The following is a 21874-nucleotide window of genomic DNA, read 5'->3' on the forward strand; positions in this document are numbered from 1 at the left end:
GTGTGTTTCCAGCATTTTCTGTTTTTGTTTCAGATTTCCAGCACCTGCAGTATTATGTTTCTCATGTGGCTTGAAGAACCAATAGATTTGACAATTGAGAATTCATAAGTTCTGTGTTAGAATAAATAAATAATAGGAGAAAAGTTTTGGCATTTACTTTTCTGTATAATCCTTCCGTAGTTCTTCCATTGGTACACAACAATATGGCTTCCAGAAGCAGATTGACCATTATGCAGAGGACCCAAACTGACTGTTATAGTTTCCATTCAGATTTATTGTGAATGTGGAAACTGCAGAAACTCAACTACTTTTTCCTTTAGCAAATGATTTTTTATAAATTACCATTAAATGATTCGGCTATATAATTATGAGTGAATTATGTCAGCTTTGTGAGTGAATACGGGGGTCAAAGAACATGTACTTTCATGACCCATTACATTTAACTGTTCCACTTTAACTTTCTTATAATAGAATTTGAGTGGGAATCACTGAACTACAGTACGATTACTACCGGCGATTGCACATATATGGGTTAACAAGTCAATGAAAATTGCAGACACATATATTGATGCAAATGTATTAACCAGGATGTTAAAAATAGCACATTGAAGAGTTTCATTCCACAGTTATCTTGTTCTCCACAGCTTGGGACAATGACCCTATGTAAAAAAAAAAGGGAGAGAAAAGATAATTGATCATGTTTGAATCCCTTTGATGGAACATCCAATTTTCATGTGACAACAATTATACATTTTTCTCTTATTTATTGGATTTATTATTGCTAGTCATGATACTATGAGGGGATTTTTCAAGTTGGATGCAATTTTCCTTAAAGTCTAGCTAATCTTCACAACCCGGGGCAAGACATGGACCTGCCTAGTACTGGAAGTCCTTGAAATTCATGGTTTAACTGTTCATTATACCTGAATGGGGATCCTTTCAATTCCAAATTCTACTCTAGATGATTGACATTCTGGAATAGTGGCTTTGATCGACTGCTGTGCCTGGTGTGAAGACGTGGGCCAGGCCTGTGAAAGAGGCAGAGCTAACGATTCTCGCTGGTTCCTTTGATGGGCAGCTCTGTGGTCAAGAGCATCTGATTGTCAGTTTATAGGTGGCTGCTTGGGCTTAGCCGTCACTGGAAACTGAGCTAAATCTGGCTCTGTAATAGCATTTTACAGTATAAAATGTGAGGAATGAGTATTTCAAGACTCTGAAGTCTGAGGCCTCGATATTGACATGGGCGGGTCAGAGTTTTGGACGGGTTTCCCCACATGTTGTGGTGTTTTAACTCCACAGCGTGCGACTTTTATCCTTCATAGGTTCCCCACCCGGAGTCAGCCCAATATTTTTATTTATTCGTTCACAGGATGTGGGCATCACTGGCAAGGCCAGCATTTATTGCCCAGCCCTAATTGCCCTTGAGAAGGTGGTGCTGAGCTGCCTTCCTGAACCACTGCAGTCCGTGTTGTAGGATAGGGTGTATCTGCATGATTTAGTAAACATTATTAAGATTCTAAAATCTTTTTTTATAACTATAATATGTGAAATTGTATGTTAAAAGCCTGTATAAAATGGCGAATGGCTGAGAGCAAAGCAGGATGGGAAATTATGCCAACCTGACAAACTCGCTCTGTTTTCAATTACTGAAGTAATGAAATGTAGTGCTAAGTCTACGGAGACTGTCAGGGACATGGTATTTGGTAATGTTATGGAAAAGAGATAAGCATTAGAGAAGAGAGATAGGAATTGAAGGCATCCCTCAGTGATACCACTATAAAATGGACAGACTGTTCAGACAACATCTTGAGAAATGGTCTTTGAAAAGAGAACATCTAAAGATAAGGGCACTTTGTTCTGCACAAAGGGAGACCTAGTGGAATCAACAAGATCATAAAATGTCATGAGGTGACTGACAAGGAAAGGAGGGACATTTACCAGGTGTCAGATAGCTGATTACTGTCATGTAGGCAAAAGGAAGAGAAAGGGTATAAAGATACAGATATTGAACACTGAAAGCAGCGTGCACCACGTAATCAGAGTTGAAGGAGCTTCAGTCAACAAAACACAGCAAGAAACCAGAGAAGCGAGCTTCAGTCAACAGAACACAGCAAGAGGATAAAGAGACCGCACCACAGTCACTCGGAAGGAACGCTGAGGCTCAAACGAACAAGACTGACCATCTCCTTGTTCAGTATTACTTCTTTGTACTGCATGTTTAATGCTTAATAAACCTCTTTTACTGATACACAGTATACCTGGACCCAGAGTGGTTTGTGTAGTCACGGACTGTTTTACTTATACACAATATACCTGGACCCAGAGCGGTTTGTGTAGTCACGGACTGTTTTACTGATACACAATATACCTGGACCCAGAGCGGTTTGTGTAGTCACGGACTGTTTTACTGATACACAATATACCTGGACCCAGAGTGGTTTGTGTAGTCACGGACTGTTTTACTGATACACAATATACCGGTACCCAGAGTGGTTTGTGTAGTCACGGACTGTTTTACTGATACACAATATACCTGGACCCAGAGCGGTTTGTGTAGTCACGGACTGTTTTACTGATACACAATATACCTGGACCCAGAGTGGTTTGTGTAGTCACGGACTGTTTTACTGATACACAATATACCTGGACCCAGAGTGGTTTGTGTAGTCACGGACAAATTATTATAAGTGCTTTTGAAAGCTAGTGTGGTGAAGGTACTCCCACAGTGCTGTTAAGGTGGGAGTTCCAGGATTTTGACCCAGTTACTATGAAGGAACGGAGATACATATTGACAGGTTTGGCTTCCAGTTGGGTGGAGAGGACTCCGGAGCAGACTGCAGCCGCAAGTCCTCTGCTGCTGCTAGTGGGAGCAGGGGGGGAGGGGGGTCTGATCCCTGACCCGGTGGTGGTCCGATTCCCAACCCAATTTTGCTAAGACTGCAAATTTTTTCAGTGTAATTTCTGTTTACATGTTGCTTCATTTTGAGGCAGCAGTGCAGAGGGGAAATGTACATTACTCACAACTGTTCATCTGCTTTCCAAAGAGACAGGCACCTCCATGTTTCACCAGGGCAAAGGGGCCCATTACTTGCCGAGAGCAACAATTACCAGGCATGTTATCAACACAAAATTCCTACATACATCATGTTCAGACTTGTCTAAGATGGCTGTTGGCCTAGGTACTTTGGTAGCAAATGTCTTATCTCAGATTCTTCTTTTTAATGTGTCGCATTACTATCTTCTTGCAGGTAAAGCAGCACAAAACAGGAGGCAATGCATACAGATGGGAGGGGCCACCTAAGCTGCAACCCTTGACGGCTGATGAGGAGAGGGCCCTGGAGATTCTGAGTGTGGAGGCTATAGAGATATTTTTTTGTTGGTGGGGGGCGGGGGGGAAAACGCTGTCGACCTCCCCAAATTCATAACGAGTGTCATCTTTGTTTCTCACTTTTGTTCTCCTTACTCACTTACACAGGCATTCACTGTAACATAACACACAAGAGTGGCTGGCCTCTTTTTCAAGGGGCCAGTTACTGTCATCATTTTAAAATACATTTTTCTGCTCCTGTAGCTGCCCAACAGCAGGATGAAACAGAGCCCGATGTGCAACTCACAGCACCCTGCATCACCCACTCCTGCAAAGGCACAGATACATCCACTCTGTGGGGGGTCAGTTAATAGGTTGCAGGAGGGAACACTCGGTGAAGCATAGGGCATGTGTGAGGTGGAGCAAGTGTAAGGCAGAAATGGAGAGCTGTAACCTGTTGGCTGGAGGGCCAGTTTGAGGATTCCTTCAACTGCTGAGGACAGGGATTCAGTCCTCACAAGCTCTACCTTCAATTTTACTTTGGTAGCTCGTCATCAGTAATTCATACAGTCATTTGAGGGTGTGCCAAGCAGCCTGCCTGGGTGTCCATGAAGGAGTACATAACCTCCAGCAGTGCTGCATGACTGGCTGACTGAGCTGCAGCCCATCATGGAGAATGTGGCCATTCCAGGGCCCTCTGCAGAAGAGCTCACCCCATCCTAAACTCGGCCACAGCTTCTATAACAAATGCTCTGACTAAGGGACCACATGCTTCTAGAGCCCATCTACAACAGGCTATTTATCTTGTCTGGATTTACCTTGTTGGGGAACCAGATAACCCAGGGCTCCAACAAATTCATTGCTGCCCAGCGTTCTGCTTCCACAGAGATACCTGACCATACTGAGGCGGTGGTGTACAGCAGCAGAAGAATAGCACCCAAACTGGCACAGATGCCTCTCAGAACGACACATCTTTTTTATCCTCTAGAAACATGGTCAGCGAAGCAAATTCCACCATCCACAATGATGTGTCCACAGGGTGGATTCAAACTTAGACATTCAGAGGTAAAGTACAGCACCAGATGCAGTCCTTTTTCAACCATTCCTTTCCCAAAGTCTGAGTGGTTTTATTGAATTATTGGTGAAATACAACTGTGGTAAACCACTTTTATCGTTACACTATAGTTATCACTGTTGTATTGTTATCACCGTTATCACTGTTGTATCACGATACGAGGTCGCCTCTTGTCGCGCTGTTATACCTGGGCTGACCACCTCCGACTCCGCCCATGGCTCCACCTACCTGCCCAGGTATAAAGGTAGTCGACTGGCTGGTATTCCTCCTTGTTGGACCCGATCACCCACGAGGGTGGGCTCTGTTATTTAGTCAATAAAAACCTTTAGTTACGTTCCTAACTCGTCGCTTTTTATTGGACGAATTGATAGGTATATCAACAACTTCAAAGGCTTTCAGTAGTATTAAACAATCTGGTTATATTTTAATAATGTAAAAATATTATCTTTACAGAAACATACTTTAATAAATACTATACAAGTACATTTTACAGGTTTTAGACATTTGGCCAAGTGATAAATCAAACAGTTTAATGGAATTAACAGTGTAAAACTCCATGGAGAAAGATGTTCTTTGTTCATTATTTTTTAGTGAAATCATACTTCCAAGCGTAAAGAGCGTGTTCATGACTTTGCTACAAGTAGTGAACAGAGGAAATCATTTCCACCCCCCCCCCCACCCTAGATATGCAGTGCATTTAAACCCATGTAGTGAAGTCAAGCAACTTTGCAATCACATAGGTCCATTAATGTTCATTCTAAATTTAGAGAGGCTTTGTTTTTTCAAAAATTACTGCAATAATATAACACCTGTACCTCTGGTGCTCATCTTTCCTACAATTGTGTATGAATAGTTCTGTCAATTTTTTCCCACAAAATTATTTTGTAGGCTATAATTTTACTCAATTAGCAATTGTATTCTAGCTGAAGATGGCTAATGCAGATGTTCAACTCCTGTTTCAGGGACAAATAACAGCATACATGAGTTTGAGTATTAGAAAGTCAATGTTTTTGAAGAGTAATTTTTCTGTCTTCAAGTGGTTCAAGTAAAATGCCTGGTAACTACCAAATAATACCATCCCCAGTGACAGAAAGCATACTTTTTGGGCTAATCAAGTCTTACCAAATACATTTTCCCTTCCCAGGAAGGTGCTTGGAACTCCATCTAATGAAGCACAATTTCTGAGTATTTCATTACACATTGTCTGTATTAAAAGAACAGTTCAATGTTGACCTATTACAGTAATTGGTTCAGGCTGGCGGTCAATTCACAATTACTCCATTTACAATGGGTTGTTTCCACTTTGGTGATCTGAATCCATTTTGGACTAAGTTTACTGTCATTGTTAAAACTTTGCGACAAACTATTTTTACAGCGAAATATTGCAGGTTTTGTATGCAGAGACTAATATTGACATATCTCTTGAAATATAGTGTCAAAAATCATTTCCAGATGAAAAGTTTACTTCAAAAGTAACACCTCTCTTTTATGATATGCTGCTGGTAACTTTTAATCTGCTTTGAATTCTTCCCATCAGTGTGTGCACTATTCATCAGATTCATTTTTTGTCCTTTGGACTTCCAGGCTTGAAGGGAGTTTCCATAATATTACTCGGCTCCATTGTCCTTAAATAATGCATAACAAAAAAAGGGTACTCTCGGAACAATTGAACTTGTAATTATTGTGACTCTGTGCTCTACTGTTCCAGCAGCTCTATATGATTGGTTTCTTCAAGCACGTTGCCCACATTGAATCAGCTACTTCAACTTACAGGATACCTGCAAACGTGTTGATCGGTAACAACAGGCACTTTGGCATGTACTTAGTTAATCCAATATCTTCATTTTCATTCAGACTGAATCTTGATGCCCTCATTTTATGTAAACTGTATCCAGGCTCCAGACAAGGAGACACTTCAATGCTGTGTAAAAAAAAAAATCAATGAGCAATATTTTTCAGACTCTTAAGTTCAAACAATAAGACTACTCATTTCCCCCAATTTTTGAAATGCCAAATGAAACTAAAATATAAAAAATTCTGTAGTAAGGCTCAAAGTTAAATCTAACAAAATACAGAACTGAGTCGAGGAAAAACTGTCTAATGTGCGATTTTACTCTCTGGAGAAGAGGAGAATGAAGAGGGACTATATAGAGGTCTTTAAGATTTTTATGGGCTTGGAGAAATTTGGATCCATGTTTTTCCAGGTTGAGTGAGCACTGGGCATGACCAGGGCCTCACAATCGGTGCTTGTTCACAGCAGGGGAAGGAAGTTGTGTGTGGGACAGCAACATGTGAAACAAAGGCTTTAGCAGCGGTGGCTGCTCCACCCATACAGTGCTGCACCAAATATTTTGTTTCATGGACACTCCACAATATACCTGAAGATCCTCTGATTTTAAGGTGCAGCCTAGCAATGACTAACATCAAGCTTGCATGGGTGTACTTCATTCCAGGCAGTCGCCCAATGGAACACCCAGAAAATGACATGGGAGGTATTTTAAAGTACTCCTACATCATTTTCATACATTCTCCTATTTCAGATACAAGCTTCCCACGCCATCTGTTCAGCTTCAGGAAATGTGCATCATGCCCAAAACTGGGCGGAGACCCAATGATTCAGGTCTCTGCTTTTACATTCTGTCCATAAACTGATGCACACGGAGCAATAAGCACCAGAAAATAGGCCCAGATCTTTCATAATAAGTACAAGGTTCAAAATGTCCTCTATGTTGCAAAATGTAGTTGTTTTATATTGTTAGAAATATTGCCATAGTTAAATGAGGGAAATATTGTACTGAAAGTGAATTTTACCGATTTTATTTTTGTAAGTCAACTGTTTGTAATATACATATACAAATTAACCAACAGAAAGGTTGCTTTCACAGGCTCAACTACAATCTTACTGTTGTTTCTGAGGCTATGGTACTGAAATATATAGGCCCAGAAATTCAGGTCTCCACGGGTGAGTACGCACGGGGTACTCACCCGTAGGCCGAATGGAAGTGCCGGTTTCCTGCATGCACTGCGCGTGCGCGGGAAACCGGCACTTCTGATCCTCTGAACGAAGGGGTTCAGAGGTCGAATGCGCGCGCAGGAGAGGCTGCGCGTGCGCATCAAACTTATGGTTTTTTTGCAGGTTTTCACGTGAGGTTAAGCCTGCAGGATTTACACATTTAAAAAGCAGGCGCAAGGCCTGCTTTTTACAGGGTAAGTGGTCAATTAATTAAAATTAAAAAAAAATTTCCACAGGTTTATTATTTTTAAATACTTTAAAGCAAGGTAAGTTTATTTTTAGCCCCGTTAGAATATAAAATTATTTTTTTCAAAAATTTAAATTATTGTTTAAAATAGTTATTTAATGTAATTTATAGTTTATTTGAAAAGTGTGATTTAAAAAAAAAAATATTTGAAGATTTACTGCTATTTTGGGGCCCGTAGTATTTATAAGTTTTGACAGGTCTTCCTGTCAATCTTATGAATGGGCTTTTCCCTCCTCCGATTGGCTGCCCATGGCCCACATGATCCCAGGGGACGCATCGCACTAACTACGCCCCTGGGACACGCAAGCACAGCGCGCTGGCAGCTGGGCCAGGCCCCGGAGCGGAATTCCACGGGGCCCTACAGCTCAACTGCCGGCGCGCAAGCTAAGTGCAGTTCGGGGGCTTACACCCGCGGGAAGCCCCCAACCCGAATTTCTGGGCCATAATGTTTTAGTGGTCAGCTTTATTCTCAGCCCCCCATCCCCACTCCCCTCCTTTTTGTTTTCGCTAGAACAGTGAAGGATGCTGTTATACTTTAGCACTCAGTCTCTGAAGTTGGAAGAATTCAAATCCTTCTCATCCACCTTTCATGTCCCATTAATGAACAATGCTGGTTGGTCGATCCTCCACAATGCTTTAACGTGCTGTACACCTGCTTCATTCAGGTATCAGATTACTCAGTCTGCAACAGAGGATCAACCTGGTTTCAAATGTCCATTGCCAAGTGCGCCATTTTGAAGCCAACTCAAGTCCAAGGAGACCCATCATGCTAAACTCCCTCATCACCCAGGTAGTTAGCTACTGGTTGGTCATTAGACAGCTTAAAATATGGGTTTCAATCATAAGTGAGTAGACAGCATGCAGTAGAAGATCCTTATGAGTGGCATGATAAGCAATACAAATGACCATAAAATACGATTGTACATTGACATTATCCTCCTGACCAAAGCATGGACACCATACAATACTGAATGCTAGTTCCACCAGTTGGAGATGTAGGGGGCAAAATTCGGTTGCTTTGTGCTTTCCGTTAGTGCTGCTAACACCTCCCACGAAATTCAGTGGGAGGTTAGCGACGGCGGTAGTCAGTAGCGCCATGCAGTGCTGCCCCTCTGCCGATGACATCATCGCCATGCGAGGCGCCCTGCTCGCGCCCCTGCCGCAAACTTGGGTCGCGCCCACTGACGTACCGCCGGACGCTATGTCCGACAGGGTCAGGGGCGTATGTACGGCGATATTTAAAGGGGATGTGCTGGGCAGTCATTTTTTTTGCTGGCCGCCTGCCAGCACCTGCCCCCTCTGCCCTCCTGCTGCGGGGTGCCGACTGCGATCGGGCAGCCCGGCACTCCTCTTGAATGCCAGGCTCTTTTGCCGGCACCCCGCCCCCAGGTGGCCCAGCTGGGCCCCAGTTTGTGCTGCGCAAGGCCCCTCCCCTTTAATAAGGGGAGGAAGGCCTGCTGTACCATGGCGCGATGTGCCGGCGCGTGTGGCGATGCTGCACGTAGCGCCACGATATTGGTCTGGAGCGCCCCAAGAGGGAGGGGGAGCTCTTCCAGTCGTGGCCCGCCTCCTGCTTGGGGCACTACCATCCAATTTCAGGCATGGGGGCTCTAACCTTTAGCGCCCCGGCGAAGTTAGCGCCTCAAAAGAGGCGCAATCCAATTTTTCCCCCTTAGAGTTTCAGCATCAAGTACTTTCCTCTTTGCAACCCATATACTGGATGTACGAATGAAGATTCACATAACCAGACTCTAGGGGGACGATTTTAACCCTACTCACTCAGTAGAAACCTGGCGGGTGAGCAGTTAAACTTGCTCAGGCTCTTACCTGTCCGAAAGTCACCATGATCACAACACCTGCAATTTTAACTTGCTCTCCTGAGCAGGCAGCAAGGACAAGCGCCCGGAGCCAACAGGGTCCTTCTTTACATATGTGGCCCGATGACATCATTGAGACCCAACTGTAATTTAACTCAGGCCTGAGCAGGGAATCCAACTGGAGTTAAATCGGGGCCTTGGTATCACCCTCCAGCACCTGTCAACCCAAACCTAAGTATTTCCTGTTTTGGTGGGCATCTGCTTTCAGTGCAGTGGAAGAACTTGTGTAGGAAAGCTTGTGGCATGCCGGCCACTTTGTTCTAGACATCCAACCCCAATGTTGCATGCCATGCTTACTCGTTACCAATTGCTTAATCTAGCTGTTCATGTAATGGGCGTTGGCCGTGTTCTGTCCTGATTTGAGTAAACCCCATCACACCCAATGTTAACAGTTTGACTCTAACATGGTAGCAGCATTGTTAGCGAGTTAGACAAACAGGTGGCCTCATCTGATCATCCCACAGAATTTCAAAGGGGTGCTTCCAAAAAGGAGAGGGTAAAATTTTCTTATAGTCTCTGGGACCCATGTTTCTGTAGTATTGCTTCTTATACGTTTGCAAAATTATGGCAGGTAGCCCCCTACGCAGATTCCAGGTGGAAAAAAGGACATCTAGCAAGTCATTGATGCAAGGCCTGGTCCCCAGCTTTAGGCCACTGATACTATTTGTAATTGATACTCTGGTAGGACATCCTACAGTGTGTGGAATGAAGGAAAATGTTCCTTTTTAGGAATTTAAAATTTGCTCACTAATCCAAATGGATTAATTAAATTTTTTAGAGCTGGTGGCACCTAAACATAATTATAGTAAACTGCTTTATATCTGAAACTAGTTTAGAATGGTCAATGTATTTTAAAAAATTGATATATAGATATATAAATCTGTATGTATATACCAACCTGACAACATCCTTGTATATTCTTCTAGAGTCCTTGTCCAGACAAACCATCATGGATTTTCTACAGCTATCCTGGACTTCAATCTTTACATGAGATGTTTTGATCTTGATGTTCTCAATCTGTAAGAAATAGTTGTTCATTGGTTTAGTTACTGAAAAACTAAAACCTGTTTATTGAATTAGAAGATTAGAAATCTTTAAAAGGATTGTTTCAATAATCAGAGTACGATACCAAAACCAATAAATGCAGTTTGTTTTACGAACCAACATGATTTGCTTTGGATTAATAATTTTGGTGAATCGAGTATTCAGTTTTTAAAATTCGCTTATGGGATGTGGGCATCGCTGGCAAGGCCAGCATTTATTGCCCATCCCTAGTTGCCCTCGAGAAGGTGGTGCTGAGCCGCCTTCTTGAACCGCTGCAGTCCGTGTGGTGAAGGTACTCCCACAGTGCGGTTAGGGAGGGAGTTCCAGGATTTTGACCCAGCGACGATGAAGGATCGGTGATGTACTTCCAAGTCAGGATGGTGCGTCTCTCTGTAATTGGGCTGCACCATCTTATTACATAAAATTACTGACTCCTCCACAAGTGGAAACATCTCTACATCTACCCTATCAGACCCCTTCATAATTTTAAAGATCTCTATCAGGTCACCTCCCAGTCTTCCCTTTTCAAGATAAAAGAGTCCCAGCTGGTTCAGTCTTTCCTAATATATGTATCTGTTGTATCTATAGTTATGTTTATGAACTGGCTGTTGCTGTCCCACAAATGTGGGTTCAAAAATTGATCATCTTTTATATCAACCAGGGCTAACGGTGACAGTGATTTAAATGAAGTGTATAATCAGTGGCATGGGAAGAGAGCTTCCCTTTAAGAAATAAAAGCTTTTAATTGTTTTCACAAGTACTGAGTGAATATTCTGGTGTTTTGGAGAGTTAAGAACTAAAAACTCAGTGTTGACTGGATTGAAGAAAAATGTGGCTTCTGATTGTTCATTAAAAGATCAGCAAACTTGAAATCATTGCTAATTAATGGACACGCTTTGTGAGCCATCCCTTTCTGCACCTCAACCTCAGTGGAAAAATACCTTATTTGTGGTCTGTAGAGGTCTTCTCTGTAAAGATAGAAGGCCATTACAAAATGTGAAACATATAGGGATGATAAAATATTTGCATTGAAGTATGTTTATTTGTTTTTTTAGTCTGTGCCAGGTGACTTGATTGCAGCGGTGAGGCTGCTACAATTGGTCTTCATGTCTCGAGGCTGGGGCGATGAAGAAAGAGGGCATTATTAACGGAGGAGCTGAATGTTTCCAACCAACACACATTTTTCTATCCTTATAAAGTGCAGGTGAGTGGTCAAACCTTCTTGATAGTTATCAAGTTGAAGGACAAGAGCAGCAATATTGCAGCAACATCGCAGCAACACTATCACCTCCAAGTTTGCCTCCCAAGTCACACACCATTCTCACTTGCGCATATACTGCTGTTTCTTCGTCGTCACTGGGTCAATATCTTGGAATTTCCTACCTAACCCCATTCTGGGAGCAGCAGTCATCACAAGGACTTCAGTGATTCAAGTAGAAGGCCCACCACCACCTTCTCAGGGCAACTAGGGGTAGGCAGTAAATGTGGCCTTGCCAGTGTCATCCACATCCCGAGAACAAATAATAAAAAACAAACTGTGTGGGGTCAGTTATGCTTCCCTGAGGATCTCCTTCATAGCTGTTGTGAACAATTCAATTCTTGGTGACTTCTCAAGCAATATATTCAATTCTAGAGATCAGAACAAGACAGACACTTAGGGGTCGATTTTCATTGACCCGTGGAGTCGGGATTAGAGGCGTGCGGGGGGTTGAAGTCCCGAATTCGGGGGTCCCGACACCATCCTGCCCCCATGTAAGTTTCAAAGGAGGCAGGTACCCGCCCCGCACTGGGACCCGCCTACCCATGGTGGGAAGGTATTAGTGCCAATTAACTGCCTGTTAATAGGTAGTTAACAGGCAGTTTTTAGCCTAATCCCTATTTTAAAGCTTGAAGTGTGGGATTCCCGACGGCTCCAAACCACGCCAAGTTAGAGTCGTCGGGCCGTCGGGTTGAAGGACTTGGAGGGGTCGAGATGTCGGTGTTCAGGTGAGTGATGGGTGCATGAGTGCAAAGGTAAGTGTGTTTGGTGTGTCTAAAGTGTGTAAAGAAGTTTAAATTACCTGTACTTACCTTTTCAGCCTTCCTTTAGGTTTCGGGAGTCCATCATCTAACCGGCACAGAAAGCAGAATGGCTGCGAACTGTCAAAAGTGACAGCCTGCAGCTTTCTGTGCCGGTGAGATTTCTAACTGAGTCTGTGTAGAAGGACTCAGGTTAGAAGTAAGACTGTCAGTGTTTGATAGCTTCAAACAGCTGTGAAACACTGATATTTCATCTGTCAAAACATCTTGACAGATGAAATTTCAGTCTGTGACGTCACCTGTTGCTGGGTGGCCCTTAATTGACCTGCTGAGCCCACTGGGCAGGCTCAACAAGGTCAATCAAGTTAAAATCGCGTGGATTGGCCACATCTCGATGGAGGCGGGACTACAACCCCGAAATTTGTAGTCCCGCCTCCTTCCCGACTTCTGAATGAAAATCACCCCCATTGTGAAGCAAGGATGTCAAGAGATAGCGATATTGGGCTTGATAATTTGACTGTCTTCTGCTAGACCTTTGACTCTAAGAGCCAAGTATCTTGGAATTTTCTCAGATTTGTTCCTCTGACAAGCTGCTAGCCGAATCTTGTCATAGTGGGAGTTGGTATTTTTAAAATATTCCAAAGCAGTTTCACTAATGCTGCAATGCATCTTTCATTGCCAGGGCTACATGGAATTACACAGAATCTATAGCAGAGAAACAGGCCATTCTGGCCCAACTGGTCTATGCTGGTGTTTAAACTCGCACAAGTTTCCTCCCACTCTAATTACGTCTTCCCACCCTGCTTCCATATCCCTCTATTCCTTCTCCCTTGTGTATGCATCAAGCCTCTCCTTAAATGTGTCAATACTATCTGTGTCAATCACTCCATGTGGCAGCAAGTTTCACATTCTCACCACTATGCAAAGAAATTCTTTATTTGATCTGTTAGTGGCTATCTTATAATTATGCCCCCTTGTTTTGGACTGGCCCACAAGTGGAAACAGTTTCTTCATGTCCACCCTACCAAACCACTTCATAATTTTCTATTAGATCTTAGCTTAGTCTTCGTTTTTCCAGAGCAAAGAGCCCCAGCCTGCTCAATCGTTTTTGATAGTTGCATCCTCTTGATTATGGTAACATCCTTGTAAATTGTTTCTATGCTTTCTCCAGTGCTTTAATATCTTTTTTGTAGCATGTACATCCAGAGTTGTACACAGTATTCCAAGTGTAGTTTAACCAAGATTTCTGTATAAATTTAACATTACCTGACTACTATCGTATTCTATTCCTGTAGAAACGTACTGCAGTACTTTGTTTGTACTCTTTCTTCTTCTTAGGCAGTCCCTCGGAACTGAGGATGACTTGCTTCCACACTAAAAACGAGTTCTCAGGTGACTGATGAGTCCATTGCGGGACCTACAGTCTCTGTCACAGGTGGGGCAGATGGTGGTTGAAGGGGCGGGTGGGTGGGGTGCTTGGGTTGACGTGCGCTCCTTCTACTGTTTGCGCTTGGCTTCCGCTTGCTCCCGGCAAAGAGACTAGAGGTGTTCGGTGCCTTCCTGGATGCTTCTCGTCCACTTTGTGCAGTCTTGGGCCAGGGATTCCCAGGTGTCGGTGGGGATGTTGCACTTTTTCAAGGAAGCTTTGAGGGTCTCCTTGAAGCTTTTCCTCTGCCCACCTGGGGCTCTCTTGCCATGTCAGAGCTCCGAGTAGAGCTCTTTACGGCTTGATAAACTTGCATTGCTACAATTAATCTATCTGTATTCCCAGGTCTCTTTCCTCTGAACCAATACCACTGATTAGCAACTTAGATGGGATGTAGCATCCTGCAACATAAATATGGTCTGCTTGGTCTGGGGCCAAATGAGGTTTGGAAATTTTGGCTGATAGATGTGATGCTAGTCTTAAATAGCAACTTCCTATTTGATACCATTCCAATTGGCACAGTCATGTAGCCAAGCATTCCACTTGATACTATTTTCAATAAGCCACTGAAAGACTGCTTGGTACACCAAGTGATTCTCCTTTATTGAGTGCTTTCAGCTGACCAGAGAAGCAGGATAACACTAGCTGTAAGTAGGTATTGTCTTAGTCGGAAAGAGGCCAACTAGATAAGGCTCTTCGGAATTGAAAACAAAGAGTGCACAATCCGTATGATTTTTTTTCTTTGTTTTCTGCTCTATTCTCATTGGGGGATACAAGTCATTCATCAGGATGATTGAACAGATGATGGAACTGAATCTCAAGAATTGATGGGTAGTTGTGAAATTGAATCAGCAGCAGATGGTACACAGTAAACTGTTATCAATGTTTCTCTCCCGAGAGGTATTTTTACTCCCTGCTTTATTAAGAGGGACACTGCATGCTGCATAACTACACCCTGAAAAGAGGACTCAGCAGACAAAGTAAGAGGATGAAAATGCAAATGAGGAACCTGCAGGCTGAAATACAGTAATCAAGACTGATGTTACAATCATTTATTCCAGGTGGTTTCCAAAGAGTGCCACAACTAGGGTCAAACCACATTAACCATTTAACAGTACCTAGTTTTGTCCTATATTTTCATACTTTGCTTTTCAAATGCTGTCTATTGCTGGACCCCTGCTACATTGTAAGCAATGACTTTCAGCATCCGCAGTATTTTTTTGCATAAAGAATGGGTTAAAAGCGGCGAGTCCGAGACAGCAGTCAACATTTTAGGTTGTTCATGCAGGAAAATGGACCATCACTCGAACAGAACGATTGTGATACCAGAGCTGCGAGGTTATAACTATCAGGAAAGGATGACCAGGCTGGGTCTCTTTTCTCTTGAAAAGAGAAGGCTGATGGGTGACCGAATAGAGGTCTTTAAAATTCTGAAAGGTTTTGTTAGAGTAGATTCAAAGAGAGTGTTTCTACTTGTGGGGAAGAGTAAAGCTAGAGGCCATCGATATAAGGTAGTCACCAAGAAATCAAATAGGGAATTCAGGAGAAACTTCTTTACCCAGAGAGTAGTGAGAATGTGGAACTTGCTACTACAGGGAGTAGTTGAGGCAAATAGTATAGATGCATTTAAGGGGAAGCTAGATAGGCACATGAGGGAGAAAGGAATAGAGGGTTATGCTGATAGAGTTAGATGAGGAAAGACGGGAGGAGGCTCGAGTGAAGCATAAACGCCGACATGGACTGGTTGAGCCAAATGGCCTGTTTCTGTACTGTATATTCTATGTAATCTTATGTAATTTTCAAGTGCAGGGTATTCATTCCCTCTTCTTTAGTGTGTGAATGTTAGCAGCTTGAGTTGGCACAATACTGTAGATTTGGTGCTTGTACGTATTAGCTTCAGTGTCACACATCTGAAACAAACATTCCTTCTAAGCAATTCCCTTGTGGAAAGAGTAAATGTGTTGGCTGCAGTGTTTCACTGAAGTATGACAGGGTTCTGCAAGTGATTTTATCCATATCGAAGACTATGGTGACTGACAGGTTTTGGCTGCTTTAAGCTACCTTCTAACCATGCCTAGCTGCTTCTGGAGGTGGGAGTGGCCATCAGTCTTCCTAAGTGTGGGCCTTCTCTCCTTACAGAAAATCTTGTAGCTCCTGATCAATCAAACTGGCTTTTCTCAGCCATTAACACACAAATCTACAGCAAGCTGTTGAGTAATGAGCTATCTTTCTCTTTCCACTGCTATTTCATGTGCTTAACTGACTCTGAATTACATCTCACAGTTGACTGACAGAAGTTAGTGCTCATTGGCTGGTCCAGTGCAGAAAGACTGCACACATTTCAATACACAGCCTAAAAACAGCAAAATCTATGTAAACTAGCATGGAAGATCTGTTCCAAGAATATTTAGTAGCCCACAGTTAGCACACAAACAACAATTTCCAGGCAAAGATGCCATCTGTGTATGCAGTGGTTGGCATGTTAGAGATTTTTTTTTTCAACTGCTTATTTTAAGAGGGTAATTTTATATGATAATTTTAGCACAAATAAGGCTCCCTATAAACTCCTTCAACTGTGGTAGGGGCAGGGTAGAAGGGCTTGTGGTAAGCAGGTTTGAGTCTGTCTTTTGGCTGCTATGGTCATCCCTCTTTCTCCCTTGTGTTGATAACCAATGGTGACAGATCAGAGATCTGTCTGGTTGGGAATCAGAAAAGATTATCTTTTTTTAATGTCTTCATGGGTATTAGTCTGATTTGGGAGCCACTCTAAATTGGTCATATGGTCTTTCACTGCCCACTTGGGATGCCATTTCAGCAAAAAAAAATTAAGGAGGTTCATCAGGCAGGATCTACACTATCTATAAAGCCATGTTGCTTTGCATAACTTCAATTATTCTCCTACAGATGCTCTTCAAGTTTACTTTTGATGATTGGTTACATTATTTCACTAGGTATTGATGGGCATGTAGTTGCCTTGATTAGATGTGTCACCTTTCTTGACTGTGGGTATTATGTTAGCTTGTTTTCAATCGAACGGTACCTGTCTGACATTCATTTGCTTTTTCATGATGATTGTTAGCACTTAACACACCTCATCCTGAATCTCTCAATGCCCTGTGAGAGATATCACTCATTCTTCAGGAATTTGTTCATCTTGAGTTCTATCAGAATCTCCATCTCATTGATAGTAAAGTCCCCAAGTCTCCATGGATATTTTTTTGTCACAGAAGAGCATGTTGCTATAGTCTTCTCTAGTAAATACTTCAATGAAGTATTCATTTAGTATAACTATTCTCTGCTAATCTTTATTTTAATCTCCATCAGCATCCTTTAATATTCTCACCCCCTCTGCAACTATTCTCAGTTGCTCAATTAGAATGTGAAAATATCGAACTGAGCCAAAATGATGAAAGATGACCAGGATCAATCTTCAGAAATTTGTTAAGTTTCTAAAAGTCAAACCTTTTGGGCGGCTGATCGGTGGGGCCCACGTTTTTTTTGTGAAGCCAGGAGGTGCACTCCTACTCGTGGCTCCACAAAAAAATTAACGTTGGAAAAGTTTTGGGACTGTTTTTGCAGCAGAACGCATCTGTCTGTATAGATAAGAACCACTGCTTAAGTCGCTCTACGCCAGGGTACACAGATGGAGCATTCACCCATCTGTCCCTTAAAATTGCAATCAGGGTCCTAACTAAGTCATACAATCCCAATTTGCGTAATCAAGAGCCCTGCAGCCTGAAATAGGTGGACACTCTAACTACCCAAGGGAAGGCCCCTTTCAAAATGGCGGTGACCAGAGCATCGGCGGTAGCAGGGCAGTAAGTCTACCAACCCCATTATGAGGGCATTACCGCCTTGCTAACACTGATTTCGACCATTTAAAATCAGCCTGAAAAAGTTTCTATGAGCTTGGCCATAAATAGAGAAACAAAATCCTTTAATTTAAATATTACCTTATCGCATTGATAAAACGCGTGGACAATTTTTTCATATAATTGCAGACTTTTTGCAGTGCATTGACTAGTTATGCAGGCAAATTCTGCAGGTATTTTGTGCCAGCAATGTCCCACAAACAGCAATGAGATGAACGACCAGTTAATCCATTAATTTGGTAGTTTTGTCTCCGCCCTGCCTCAGCTCATCTACTGCTGCAACTCTCATCCATCTCTTTGACCATTCCAATGCTCTCCTAGCCAGCCTTCCACCTTGCACCCTCTGTAAACTTCAGCTCATCCAAAACTCTGTTGCCTGTATCCTAACTCGCACCTAGTTCTGTTCATTCATCACCCCTGTGCTCACTGACCTACATTGGCTCCCGGTCTGGCAATGCCTCGATTTTAAAATTCTGATCCTTGTTTTCAAATCCCTCCTTGGCCTCGCCCCTCCCTATCTCTGTAACCTCCTCCAGCCCTACAACCCTCCAAGATCATGAAGTTCTTCCAGTGCTGGCGTCTTGTGCATCCCCGATTTTCACGTTCCATCATTGGCAGCCGTGCCACCAGCTGCCTAGGCCACAAGCTCTGGAATTCCCTCCCTAAACCTCTCCACATCTCTACCTCTCCTCCTTTTAAGACACTCCTTAAAAGCTACCTCTTTGACCAAGCTTTTGGTCACCTATCCTAATATCTCCTCCTGTGGCTCAGTGTCAAATTTTGTTTGATAACGCTCCTGTGAAGCACCTTGGGATGTTTTAGTAGATTAAAGGCACTATATAAATGCAAGTTGTTGTTGTTGAATGTTTGTCAGGATACCATGATAATTCCAAGCTCTTCTTCGAATAGCGTTGTGAAAACTTTAATATCCATCTAAATTGGCAAACAGGACTTTGGTTTAACACCTCATCCAATGGAAGGCACCTCCAACAATGCAGTACTTTCTCAGTACTACAGTAGAATGCCAGGCTTGATTATGAGCTCAAGACCTAATGTGAGGCTCAAACTGACCCTTATTGAGGGATTCCCATCATACCATGACTTGGTTTGGGCCGTTTTTTTGACATATCTATTGTTGCACAACAGCTTTCACTTACCAAAGATGTTTTTCCAGATAAGTTTGTTTTATTTGTTACCTCGGAGATGTTTACATCCAGGCAAACAAGATCTGCAAAACACAAGTGCATTATACACAGAGGCCACTAAATTAAGTGGCTACACAATATTTTATGGCTACACTTCAATAAAACTCAGTTATAATACTATGTCATACAATCTTCCAGTCATCCTACAATCCTACAACAATTTTCTATTAACTTCCAATATATGTCACAACACAACCTGTCAAGTTTTTTTTGTTCAAAGGACAAAGGACATCATACCATTAAACTAATATAAAATAAAGTTAGCCCCAACTAAGCCTAACCATTAAGTTTGGCGGCATTGATATTTGCCAGTAATTACCTCAATTCGATGATTAGCTCAGTTATTCAATTAATCCCGTGACACCCACATTGTAACATAATCTTCAACTTACTTTCTGTAATCATTATCTTAGTTATTTATGATAAACTGATTCATTCTTATTTCTATGATGTTCCATGTTTTTTTCTTAACTCCCACTGTTTCATGAACTACGTTAGTGTCATATAACACAATATCATAAATATCTGCCAACTTGGGTATAATAATTAGTTCTGATGTATTTTGCACCATCAATTTTATTTTTAGCCTTTGCATTTATAGGGAAGAGACTGGTACAGCAGTGTGACTTACACAAGGAAAACTTTCTGTAACCAGAGTTTCCTTTTTAATTATTTAATGGTCATCTTCTATTCTCTCAATTCTCCTGGTGTCCGTACATTACACAGAGCTCTTGCTCCTGAGAATGCCATAAGTAACTTGTATCCGTCATCAAACAAACCTTGTAATAAAAATGTAAAATTATATTACCTTGAGTCTTCTGCCCTTCAAAATGCATCACAGGTGGGATATTCTACATTTATTTACACCAACTTGTTCACAACGGTGTAGTACATGCACCTCTCGGGTCAGAATACATTATTGCAACACTTCAGTCATAACTGCCCATTTAGAATTTTATATCACAATTTAATTAGAGTTAATTGGGACCACCAGTCTAGCTTTCATAATATTGATGATTTATTTCTACTGAGTGACAGGTTAACTTGTGACATTATTGGGGCAGTAATTCCTCCCCAAACGCGTGAGTACGGAAGGGGTACTCACGCGTCTGGCCGGAGGAAATGCCGGTTTTCAGCATGCACAGCGCATGTGCTGAAAACTGGCATTTCCTCTCCTCTAACCCAAAAGGTGAAGAGGCTAGCGCGTGCGCTGTAGGGGGCAGCGCGTGCGTCTTGGATTTCCTCTGTTTTGGGGGATTTGCGCATGTGTAAAGGCCTCCGGTCTTTACGCTTGTAAAAAGCACACGTAAGTATTTATTTTTACACGTAAGTGGTGTTTTAGTGCAATTTAGAAATGTTTTTTCCACAGGTTTATTATTTTAAAGAATCTACAATAAGGTAAGTTTAGTTTTAGACCCTTTTTATTAAAAATTTATTTTTTTCAACAAAAAAAAATTGTTTAAATTATTTTTAACTTATTTATACTTAATTTAATGATTGGGATGTTTTTTAAAATTTTATTTAAAGTTTAAGTAGTGTTTTGGGGTGCAGTACTTTTCATGAGTTTGACAGTTCTTACTCTCAAACTTATGAATGAAGTTTCCCCTCCCCTGATTGGCTGAACAGTGCTCACCTGATCCCAGCTGGCACATCGCACTAACTATGCCGCTGGGTCAGGTTAGCACAGCGCGCCGACATCAGAACCGGGCCACTGACAGGAAATCCACTGCGGGCCAGGTTTCAGATGTCGGCGCGCCGGGTAAGTGCACATTGGGGGCTTGCACGCGCGGCAAGCCCCCGACACCAAGTTCTGGGCCATTGTCAGGAATCTCTCTAATCCTATATTCATTATAAATGCACATTAATATATTCACTGTTTTTATTATCTTAACAAATACTTTTTTTGTCTCTTTAAATTAATTATATTATGCAGGCTTTTAACAAACAGTATAATTTGGTAATATTTATGCCATTAGGCCTATTTGTTATCCAAACATTTCAGAGTCACTCAGACAGGGACAGCAGAAGTAGATTGTGCCTCACTGCACAAGATTAAAAAATGCACATAAGTAACACCTTGAAATTAAATCTAAATAAAGCAGGTGTCTAGCAGTAAAAACTGCAGGTACAGAGGTCAGTTTTAAAATGGAGTACAAAGTTACTGATTGTCAACACCACCTCCTTTTCATGTTTCCCTAGCAATTGGAAGGATTTTGCCATTTGAGATTCAATGGCAAGAATAACTACAAGTCTTAATTTTTTGAACTAATTGATTTGGTTTTGTGAATTTTTTGTAGGGAAAAAATTGTCACATTTCTTTTGTCCAACTGTTTTGAATTGCCTTAGTCGGGCGGCGAGAACCAACTTCTAGGCCAATGAGTTGGTGAGTTTCTTCCAGTCCTTTTTTACACCACATAATGTTTGGTTCAAGAGGAACATTGGCAGAGGACTGGGAGCTGCTCAAACCCAGCCGTTTTGCTGTTGGACAGCATGTGGCACTGCAGGGCAGGAGATGGAAGGGGAGTAAATAATTCTAACATGGGCTAAATTTAAAATGAAACATCTGCAGTAACCACAAAAATAAAAGGTAGCAGCGCTTTAAATATCTGTACATATAACCAGCAGCAAAATCACCAGACTGATCTGCAAACCAAGTTATGGCTGCTGCTAAAGGATTCTTATACCTTCAACCCCATTGGAAGGAATTGCTTTCATCACTAAAGCAGTGCAACGACTTGCAAACTGTCTTGTACTTTCCCTGTTGCTCAATGCGATCTACAGAGACAATA

General features: G+C 42.1%; 1 protein-coding gene and 1 long non-coding RNA gene across 3 annotated transcripts in view; one reads left to right on the top strand and one right to left on the bottom strand.

Annotated features, from left to right (window-relative positions):
* The window catches only part of LOC147102732 (uncharacterized), a 48264-nt gene that overhangs the window by 2449 nt on the left and 23941 nt on the right, over positions 1-21874 (top strand). The window contains exons 2-3 of the long non-coding RNA XR_015073077.1: positions 10446-10538; positions 11619-11767. This is a non-coding gene — a long non-coding RNA (uncharacterized LOC147102732). The remainder of the gene's footprint in view (positions 1-10445; positions 10539-11618; positions 11768-21874) is intronic.
* Positions 5387-21874, bottom strand: part of LOC147102734 (phosphoinositide 3-kinase regulatory subunit 6-like) — a 134942-nt gene continuing 118454 nt past the window's right edge. For both annotated transcript variants that reach the window (XM_085963482.1, XM_085963483.1), the window contains exons 18-21: positions 21770-21860; positions 19038-19108; positions 10418-10536; positions 5387-6303 (exon numbers count right to left, since the gene is read on the bottom strand). In XM_085963482.1, coding sequence (XP_085819608.1) covers positions 6150-6303; positions 10418-10536; positions 19038-19108; positions 21770-21860 — 435 coding nt within the window. In that variant the 3' untranslated portion in view covers positions 5387-6149. The remainder of the gene's footprint in view (positions 6304-10417; positions 10537-19037; positions 19109-21769; positions 21861-21874) is intronic.

The sequence above is a fragment of the Somniosus microcephalus genome, chromosome 21 (assembly GCF_052327205.1).
Source record: "Somniosus microcephalus isolate GS21.2 chromosome 21, FLI_Smic_1.0, whole genome shotgun sequence".
Taxonomy (NCBI): domain Eukaryota; kingdom Metazoa; phylum Chordata; class Chondrichthyes; order Squaliformes; family Somniosidae; genus Somniosus; species Somniosus microcephalus.